The 10,876-nt window shown below is 32.7% G+C and overlaps 1 protein-coding gene across 1 annotated transcript in view; it reads left to right on the forward strand.

The window, feature by feature from the left end:
- Window positions 1-9,740, forward strand: part of LOC109856842 (allatostatin A) — a 20,426-nt gene extending 10,686 nt beyond the window's left edge. The window contains exons 2-3 of the mRNA XM_020432579.1: window positions 8,274-8,528; window positions 8,801-9,740. Of these exons, the coding sequence (XP_020288168.1) occupies window positions 8,289-8,528; window positions 8,801-9,127 (567 nt within the window). The 5' untranslated portion in view covers window positions 8,274-8,288 and the 3' untranslated portion in view covers window positions 9,128-9,740. The remainder of the gene's footprint in view (window positions 1-8,273; window positions 8,529-8,800) is intronic.
- The last annotated feature ends 1,136 nt before the right edge of the window (window positions 9,741-10,876 follow it).

The raw sequence follows: 10,876 nt of genomic DNA on the forward strand, positions 1-10,876 counted from the left end.
TTTTTTTTTTTACTGTGTAATATAGACGTTCATAAAGTAAACATGTTATCGGGAAAGCGTCGTTTATCAAAACGGAAGATGCAAGACAGAAACGTGGAAAGACAAGTATTGATTTCACTCAATATCGACATTTATGATTAAAGCGACCGCGCATTTAAGCCGTGCAACTAAGTCTTCAATTAAAACTTCGATATTGCGTAAAATGTCCGCGTAAATTTAAGCGCGCGCGAAAAGTAAGTAATTAAAGGGTTATTTTATTACTAGAGAAAAAATTTTTTTAAAAATGTTTTTAATTTAAAACACTGTGAAATTCGGAAGCTTTACTGGAGCACATTTCGAAACAATAAATTTACAAGCAGATATATGTATGAAAAAAAAAGAAAAAATAAAACTGCATAAATTTATAGCGAGTTATATGTGGGAAAAGGAATAGCAATATTTCTGGCTCACACACGTCTCGTACAGTTGCCGTTTCTGAGAACGATGAAAAGGTCGGAATAATTTATTTCAGTACGTCTGCAGTATATATCTGCCATCTCCGGTGTTCAAAGGTACGAATATATAAAAGAGCCTACTTCACAAAGTTTAAAAGTGTTTTAAGCTTCATGCCACGTCAAATTTAATAGCACCAGAAACTAACAAAGAGAAATGTTCGCGCAAGTTCCTGACGATTTCACTGTCGTTTAGAATAATCTTGTTTGGAAGAGCGTAACGTTAATGCGAATACTAGTTGAAAGAAACGAGATGTCACAAAGGATATACAGAAGATAATAACAAATTGAATTTTTTTTGTAATTTAGTTTTTTGAAATTCTTCTTGAATTCTCCGAACTACATAGACATGTAGCTGAAAGAAAAACAGTTCTGTGACGTGAAAATAATTCGCCTTGATTTTTAATTAAGTGAATCATTCTTTGAAGTGCGGAAAGAAGGGCTAATTTTGCTGCCGGATACGATGGTTCCGGCGAAAACAAGAATAGACATTTGTGCCACATTAGGGATATGGCTATCCTTTACTACGTTCGAACAGTTAGACAGATATCCCGCCGGGACGAGAGAAAAGGGCCTCGGCTTTCTGTAATCTGACGATATCAGATTCCGATAGACTTCCGGTGTTTGTTAGTACACATACACAATGAGCTTTGCGTGTGTGCGAATTGCACGCGCTACGTGATGTAATCCTGACTATTCTCCAACTTTCCCTGTGCAGAATTGTATCATGCAAGTTAAATGAGAAGCAATTTCGAAGTTGATTTCCCAATTATTTCACCGAAACAAACAAGTAAGGATGTACATTGAGATAAAAACAACTTATATATTGAAAAGAATTGTCAGCTAGGTGTCGTATTGAAACGTGACACCTAGCTAAAAATTTTTTCTCTAAATTCGACCGTTACCGTGAAACTCAATTAAAGAAGCATTACGTCCTACGTCGTGCCTGTGTAAAAACGCGAGGTTCTACTTCGATAATACGAGGTTAAAGTGAAAGCTAGTCTACTACTGTAAATATTTAAACTTCGATTAAGATGTGAAAGCACGAAAGGTGAAATAAGATAGGAAAGTAAAATAGTGTTATATTACTTAAATAGTCAGCGTTGTCCTCAAACGCAGACTTTTCTGTTTATCCTTATCATTCAAAAGAGAAAGAAAGAAAGAGAGAGAGAGAGAGACTGAAGAATGCGAAAAGAATGCGGGGAAAGGACAAAATCGCTGAGAATTTCAGGATGACTTACGCAAGTTTCTTTTCAGTCACGTCAAATAAACGTAAGATTCTTGTGAAACTTTCTCGATTTATTGCGCGGAAATAAAAATGTTAAAAAAAAAACATTTGTAAACAATTTGTTTCGAGTTTCCATGTTTGTTTTTCAAGTGCTGCAGCTTTTTTATTTAAATATGATTTTTACACGTTAAAAGTTTTGATAACACAATTACAAAAGCGCACAAATACAAAACAAAACTCAAACGAATGTGTAAAGATCTGTGTAATTGAATTAGACAATTTTTTTAGAAAAACACACACACACGCTACACATCTTATGTGTATTTTGTTTTAAACAAAACTATTAAAGATATGCATTTATTTAACCGCAGTCAGCATTTTACTTAACACATTCTATATACATAAAATACTAGAATCGGTTTTGCAATTCTGTTTTATATTTTTTTGATGAATTGCTCTCTAACAAAAGCTTGTTAAAATCTTTATGAGAATATAAACCAAAAATTTAAATACAAAAATACACTCACAATATCATCGATAAATGACAATAAAAGTAATGAAAAAAAACAAAAAAAAAACAATATACAAGATTACAAATAAAATAAATCATCGCAGAAAAAGAGCTTTGCTACACTATCATTCAACAGTACAATCCAGTTGTGTGTGTATGTGTATCTATTGTTACCGGAATTTCATCGCAAACTAATATAAAAGAAATACAAAAGATATATAGAAGATTTCTTAGAAATATAAAAGATATATAGAAGAAATTCAACAAGAGATAGAATAAATACATATTACAAAAACGACAAATCAAATTTTGTTAGAAAGATCGATATAATCTCGACTCTTATATGAGAGTTGACACAGTATTATATGAATAATTACACGGGTTTTTCAAATATTTATTAAAATTATTAAGTGATTAAATATTGCTCCTCTCTCTCTCTCTTTTACGAAATGTCTTTATTTATCTAAACTGCGCTATGTAATTGTAATACTTGCGACATGATTTTTTGAGTGCGATGAATGATTGATGCGCGCGCGAACAAACACGCCCAATAGACCATAAAAAATCCCGCGCGAAAGATCATCGATCGGATCGAATATCGCCAATCTCGTCTCGTAGATCGACCGAGGCTTCTGGCTCATTTAACGTGAGGTTGAAGTTCCATTCTATTGTCCGCGCCTCACGTCATCAGAATTCCAAAAGGAGATGTCGTGTCATGCCATGATATAATCTATAAACTGATGAAGGAAGGGAAATTTCGAGAGATTATGAGAAAATCGCTGCTGCGCGAATTTTTTTTACCCGGTATCTTTCTCTGTGAAAAGACGTGTTGTATCATTTTAAAAAATAATTAATTTTCAGTCTTAACAAAATGTGTATTAACGCAATATAATTTCTATTTTTAAATAATAATAGTGATAACAAACTTTATTGGACACATAATTGTGATACCGTATGACGAGAGACAACGTAAAAGAATTTTGCTGTTTAATACATCGTGCACATAATATTAATTGTGTCACATAGGGGTAAGAGATACAGTGATTGGCCACTTAAGGAAAACTGCGCTATATAGAGTAAATTATAAAATTAAATTTAATAACTTGAAGTAAATCTTCAGTACTACTAGCTCAAACAAACTATAACAATCGCAAATAAACTAATAAATTTATTAGAAAATTTGAAAAATTGTTCAAAATTTGATAAAATATTTCCTATAGTCAAAATAGACAGTTATTGGCCATATGAGTTCTGTTAGTATCTGTTTACATAACAGTTATCATAATAAAGTTTTTATTTTGACTTATGAAAATATAGGAATGAATATTTTATTTATAACACATTAAAAACTAACAAACCTACTTACATTTGTATTTATAACTCAAAATAAGAGGCCAATGACTGTCATATGGTTTTCATAACCTTAAAAACAGTGATTGGCCAGTTGGTCAATGATTATCGTATAACAATAAGTTTTTGAGCTTCTTAAATACTATAATATTACTTTTATTCGGAGCAGAAAAACTTAATTAATATTAAAATGTTTATAATTTAGAATATAATGATAGTATTTTTTTTATATTTATTACTTCTTTACTACATGGCCAATTACTGTTGGGAGGCCAACAACTATACTGTTTACCCCTACTTCACGTTATTTCTTGATTTAAACAAACCTTGCATTCAAATTATATTAAGCTTTTATATAGAAGTTACACATAATTATTTCCATAAGGTTAAGCTGTTCGCTTGACGTATAAACATTAAATTTTCCATTAAAATGTAATAAATAGTTTTCACTCTAATTGCATGACATATTAACTCATATTTTAGCAGTATTATTACGGTGGCGTACAAATATGAGTCCTACGCACGCTGTCGTTCATATCAGATTTGGCAATAAGCTACTTAGTATACATAAACTTCTTGAACTGTGACATTAACGTAAATTAATGTTTGCATAGATGTCGAATATATGTTGCAATTAATTTAATTAAATTAAAAATTAGACATTTAAGATACGCTATTGTAAATTTTGATTATATTGACTAGTACTTTCATAAAAAAATAAAGTTTTCTCGTTGAGTTTACCACAACGCGTGAAAACACAGAGAAACTGCGTGAAATTTAAGATTTGTTTAAGTTTTTGTTTGTTAAAGTAAATAAAACAATAAAACTATTATTTCTCTCTGTTTTCGTATTTAATTTATTCTGTTATTTGTTTATTTTTTTATTTATTATAAGCACATCGACAAACAAAAGTTGCTTTTATTTCTGTATGACGGTATTGTGTTCTCTTTCTTTTGTTGTGTAATAAAATATTCAACGACCACTTGTCACACACGTGTTCAGAATTTCTGTTTGCGAAATGCATTAGGGAAACTTCTATTCGGAAGGTCGAATAATCTTTGAGACAATTCCGGACAACTTGAGTGACAGCTAAGTAGTAAGCTTTCTAGTTATGGGAGAAGAAAAATATAAAGGAAGCGAACACACTACGATGTAGTCTCGTTATCGAAGGAGGAAACAATATTTTTCTGACACGAAATAGCAATTTTCCTAGACATGCATATTTATATTCATATAAAAATATATAATATGAAAGCCTGTAATAGATTGTTTTTCGTGAGAGAGAATTGTAGAATATGGTACATATACATATATATAAAACTTATCACCAAGTTGCATCACTATATTCGAACGTACATGCGAGTGTCATGAATGCAAAATTGAATCATTTTTCGAATGTTCTCACATACATACTGATCAGATCGAATCCCGCACATTCTCGGAGTTGGTATAAGATATACGACAGAGAGAGCGTATATATAGCAAGCTTCGACGTAATGAAAAAAAAAAAAAAAAAACTAGTTATTCATTTTCCGTGACATAGGTCAATCAATTAAAAAAGATATGTTATTGAAAAATATATTATTGACAGAAAAAAGATATTATTTATTTAGAAAACTTGTGCAGAGCGCAAAGTTTAATATTGATTAAGTCGACAAAAACTCGCCCGGAGTAACTCGCACGTTATCGCCAATCGAAAATAAAGTCATTTATGAAAGTAAATGCTCGCGAGAGAGAAGTAAAACCGCAATTAGCAAAAAGAAGAAACAAAGAGGCACCTGTTGCGACCGAGCAGTGGCTTCTCGGCTTTAAGTACGACATATACATACAACCAGAAATCTCTGCATTTCTGTTCACGAAAATGTTTCCAGTTTTTTCATACACTTTTGTGTTTGCAGCGCAACAAAATAAAATTAGCGATAACATCCAATTCCATTATCGGAGAGATTACACAGTTCGCGATAAATATCGGAACAATTTTAGCGGTCAGCTCTGTCGCTACTCTACAGCAGTGTGGCGGTTACCACAAAACTAATGTAATAAAAGAAAATTCTAAATTGTGTGTTAAAATAAATGTTGGTTGTTTTTTTTAAATAAACATAGCATATCGTGGCTCTCGTTCACTGGTAATTATCTACAAGCCGACTCGGATCAGGTTGTGAGAAGCGTTTATTGCGCTTCTCGCGGACACCGCTTTTTCCCTAATGTGATTGCCATTTTAATTTCATGCTTTAACTCGAATCGACAATCCGCTGGAATTAAATGTTGCAAATTGCGCGTGGGACTTGCTATTTTAATTTGATCAAGAAATATCAGCTTAATTGCGCTTGTGCAAATTTAACCACGAACATATTTCACATCGATAAACAACGCAAAAGATCACATGCGGGTGTTGTGTTTTATTTTTAAAAGTAATTTTTGATTATTACTTTTTTTTGATAGAAAGAGAAAGAAAGAGAAAGAGAGAGAGAGAGAGAGAGAGAGAGAGAGAGAGAGAGAGAGTTAAAGGTCTCTTTCTCAGTTTTATCTGTACTTTAGTCAATCACATACTTTTCTACACATCCATTTAAGCCCATTCAAAGACGGCGTGACCAAGCGGAATGAAAGAGGATCGTAATCTGTTGGATTTCATCAAATATTAAACGGACTGCCCTTGGAGGACTTCAGTTTGAGCGATCTATAGTGACGTAAGATCGCACGAGACTACTCACCGTTTCTTCATCTCTTATTTGGTTCTATTAAAACATGTTCTCAGATATGCGCATTAATATCTTGCGCAATGTATCGAGTGGCTGCAACTGTGCTATTTGCACCGCGTCGGACTTTACAAGTCAGAAAAAAACAGAGTGAGGATAATTTGCACGCAACCACTTTGTCTTTACGTTATATTGTGTTTTCTGATTTCAGCTTCTTATTGTTTATATTAGCGAAACCTTCGTAAGTTCAGTCGATTCGTTAGCGTAACCATTAATTACGGATACGTAAAATGATTGCCGCGGGTTTGTGCAAGACTTTGTGGTTATTATTTCATAAATGTAGACATAAATAAGAGATATGTATAAGATAGAAAGTACAGCAAAATATTTATCTCTTGTGTATTTGTTTTGTCAACTTGATGCTTTGTATATGTCGCTTGATATGCGGTAATTATATTGTCGCAATGTAACAGAATGTAGCAGATAATTTAAAGAAATTACATGTAACGTACGAGAATATTACACGTAACGTGTACGTATAATTTTCCACTCACTGAAAATTGTTTAGTTTTATAACAGTAATATAACGTGTTATCAAATGTTTGTTTTTTTTAGATACTTTAGAAACGGATCAAAACTTTTCTTTTAGTCCACTGAGTGTCGGTGTTAAACCGCTTTATATATTTGAGTTTCAATAAAACTTTACTTCGGGAACAGCAGATGCCTGACGGCAGCGTTACTGCTCACAACGCAATTGTAACTGTAATGTAATATAAAAAAATGTTGTTGCAACTGATAAATAACAAAAGAATATATAATACTTATGACAGACTTATATAACAGACGGCAATATAACTGCAATACTGATAATAACAATAATTATATTAAATGTTACTTCCATGTTATACAGCAGTTGTATTCTGTTACGTTTGCCGGGACGTGTGCTATGTGGCGTTTATTTTATTTTTGAATCGAGATAAAAATGCAAGTACCTCGAAGAGAAAAAAATGTCTGCAGCAGATGACGCGCGAGCTTGTTAATAAAATAAAAATATGACGACATACGTATAGTTCTCGGTTATAAAATAAAATCTCTTGACACACACACACACACACATACTCCGTCGATTTTGTATCTCATATAAAAAAACAAAAGCGGCGAAAGAGTGTTCGTGGGAAAAAAATGACGGAAAAACTAAATCAAGTACTCTTGATTTTATCTAGATTTAATACTGAAATTCGAGTCTCGTGATAGTGACAGTACTTTACGGAAGACCGGAGCAATACTGCTGTTGGAATCCATGTCGTAAAGTCGACGCGACACCTCTTAGCCTCGAAATAGTAGAAGCTACTGCAGCGGCATTTATCCCTCGCCAGTCGTAAATAAGTCTTCATTTTATTTTTACATGGCAGAGGTCCATTTGCGTGCATTTGCGCTTCGAAAGAACCATAAAATTCGCACGCAGAGTGTTGCATTAACGTAGTTTCTGTGACACATTACGAGATTTTTCAAAATAAATACAAGAGTAATTGTCCTTTACGTTGACGAAAGGATAATTTCTGTGTTGCAAATAATACGTTTTTATTATTATTAAAACATATGTTATAATACACATGGTGTTATAAGACTTTTCGAATCAACAAAGTAGTAGTTTAGTATCGCGCAAATTTTTTGTATGAGTTTGAAGAAACTATCTTGCAGATTATGGGAATTCATCTCATCAGAGAATAAGTACGTGCAAAATGTCACATGTATAATTCTCTCTCTCTCTCTCTCTTTATTGCAAAGCTGAACTCTGATAAAACTAATTTCCCGTCGTAGTTTCGATAAAGGTGACCGAGTTCCGTGCGAATTTCTACGATTTTAAAAATTCCATTATGAACAGTGAGCTGCAAAATTTCACATGTTGTTACTGACAAGAGAAACAAAATGCCATTTTGCCATTTTTTCAGTAACCGATTCTTAATTACAGTTCCACATGATCTTTGTGCTTTCAGATCTTCGCAAGCAGAATGAAGACCAAAACTTGCCTCGTAGTTACAAGCATTCCGTTATTCTACTTTTTAAGTGTAATTGGACTATCGGTAGCGGCGATAGAAGAAGCCCCATCTTCTTCTTTACATATTCCGAACAACTTGTATTCGGAAAGACCAAACGAAAAAAGAGCGTACGCTTATGTTCCCGAATATAAAAGATTGCCTGTATATAACTTCGGTCTCGGAAAAAGATGGGCTGATAATAACGACGATAAAGTGAGTTCTAGAGATAAATGAAATGTTCTTCAATAATTTTCTTTGTTATTAAAAAATAATTCAAGAACGTCAAGTGTTACACAAAAGCGCCACTTGTAATATTTTACTATAACAATATAAAGCAATAATTTGCATAAATTATACCTAAACTTTATATAAACATTTATTACCAATTTGTTATAAAAACAATAATTTGTTATAAGAATATTTTTAGGTAATTATTATATATATACATATGCCGTATTTTGCACGTATGGAAATTTTATTCGCAGAGATCCCGACAATTCTCGTTTGGCATCGGCAAGCGCCCCAGGGATTACAGATTTGGGATAGGGAAACGAAATGGATACAACTCCCTGGATCTGGACAATTTCTCGATCGACAACATGGATGGCTATCGCGCTCGCGACGATAATTTGGACGAGCTAATGGAAAACAAGCGCAATTATCCCTTCAACTTCGGCATCGGAAAACGATGCTGCAAGTCACTGGGAGAATCGGTCGCGTTTGGGAGAAAACCGAACGAGACACTTGGCCTGAGATACTTTCCCGATTTGGGCAAAGATACGGCAGAAGAAGATCAAAATGTGATCCAGTAGAACGAGTCACAAATTTTTTAAAGAGCGCGGACTGTTTTTTCCCGTTTTGCCTTTCGTTTACTTTAAATATTGAAATTAACGATTGAAAGAATATTGTATCTTATTTGTCGGACAGAACATTATCGGAATGCAATAATAAAAAGCAAGTAAAGATATTGCATGACTTATTGACTTTGTTTTTTTTTTTTTGCGTATTGTACAAACCTTTACAGTACAATACCTTAAAAAGCTAATAAGTTATACAGAGATTTCTATTATTACATTCTAATAATATTCTCAGCAATAAATGATACACGGCGATGATATGGACATTTGTCAAGAAAAAAACTTGGCCGTGTTTTTGCTCTGCGGAATACGCTCAGTTATCAAGAAGTTAATTTAGTGAGAACACGACACGGTTTTCTCTTGATAAATGTCCGTGTCATCGCCGTGTATGACTTCCGTGAGTGTTGAAAAGTAAAACCGAATTGTTGACATACATAAAAGTCAAGCACAATGACGAACATTTTGAAAGCTTTTTTTTTTCTTTCGATTACAATTTGCTGTAGAATTAATGTCATCTGCGCTGTTTCGACAGTCCACGCTCCACTTGTAAATGTAAAAAAAAAAAAAACGACGAAGACATTTTAAACGAAGAGATATCTGACGTAGCTGTAGAAAAAATTCTGTGGATTTTCTTTAGATGAAGCTATCCAATTTTATTGTCTCCTCTTCTTCCCTAATAACATTAATTTGGTCAAATAAAGTGCTTCTTCCGTCTTTCTCGCACTGTGATTGGCTAATAATATTATTCTTTACTTAATAACATTAGCCATCAGATGAGAAAGATAGAAAACATATATTTTACTTAATACGGTTAATTAAATATGATTATGTTATTTATATGATTTTTATATCATTAATGTAGCACTCTCTTCTCTCTCTTTCTCTCTCTCTCTCTCTTTCTCTCTTTACATACATCTGTGTTAAAATAAAAATGTAACATGTCGGATTTTAAATAATTATTTCATATTTTGCTGCCTCGTAAATGTAATATCGATAAAAGCGATAGAGGAATCATTAAGGAATTATAAGTTAATTACACTTTTTTATATTACGTAAAATAATTTATATTGCACTTTATCCGATTGCAATCTTCTTAACAATTTTCTGTGAATAGATAGCAACAGTATCTTTCAATGTGCTAAAAAAAACCTTACATTTACTTAATAATCGTTATACTTGTTCTTATTGCTCCATTGCATACGTTTAATCGTTACGGGAAGACATCACGCTATTGTACGAAATTGTAATTGGTACGCGACTTCGATGTTAATCTCATTTTTATATTACAATGAGTTTTATCGCAATTTACCCGATTGTGATTTCAGTCCTCTTTTTTTTTCCCAACAATTTAATGTGAATAGCTAGAACCAGTGTCTCTTAATGTCGCTTAAATAACATTGTATTTCCTAACACAATTGTACACACACTTGTTCTTATTGCTCGATTATACTTTTAATCACTCTATACGGAAACATATTACGCTATCACGAAATTGTACAACTGTGCCCTCAATGTTATAATAAATCTTGTAATCTTCTTTTTGTGCTATGTGTGACATGTACATACACAGTAAAAAATTGTGCGTCAAAATGTAGAACTTTTCTTGTGTTACGACGTTTTGATTATTACTTCAATGTAAAATTAACATAATACTGATATGTTATTATTTTTTTAATCTTTTCACGTGTCAAATTTATGTTAACT

The sequence above is a fragment of the Pseudomyrmex gracilis genome, unplaced genomic scaffold (assembly GCF_002006095.1).
Source record: "Pseudomyrmex gracilis isolate BER0280 unplaced genomic scaffold, ASM200609v1 scaffold_0, whole genome shotgun sequence".
Taxonomy (NCBI): Eukaryota; Metazoa; Arthropoda; class Insecta; order Hymenoptera; family Formicidae; genus Pseudomyrmex; species Pseudomyrmex gracilis.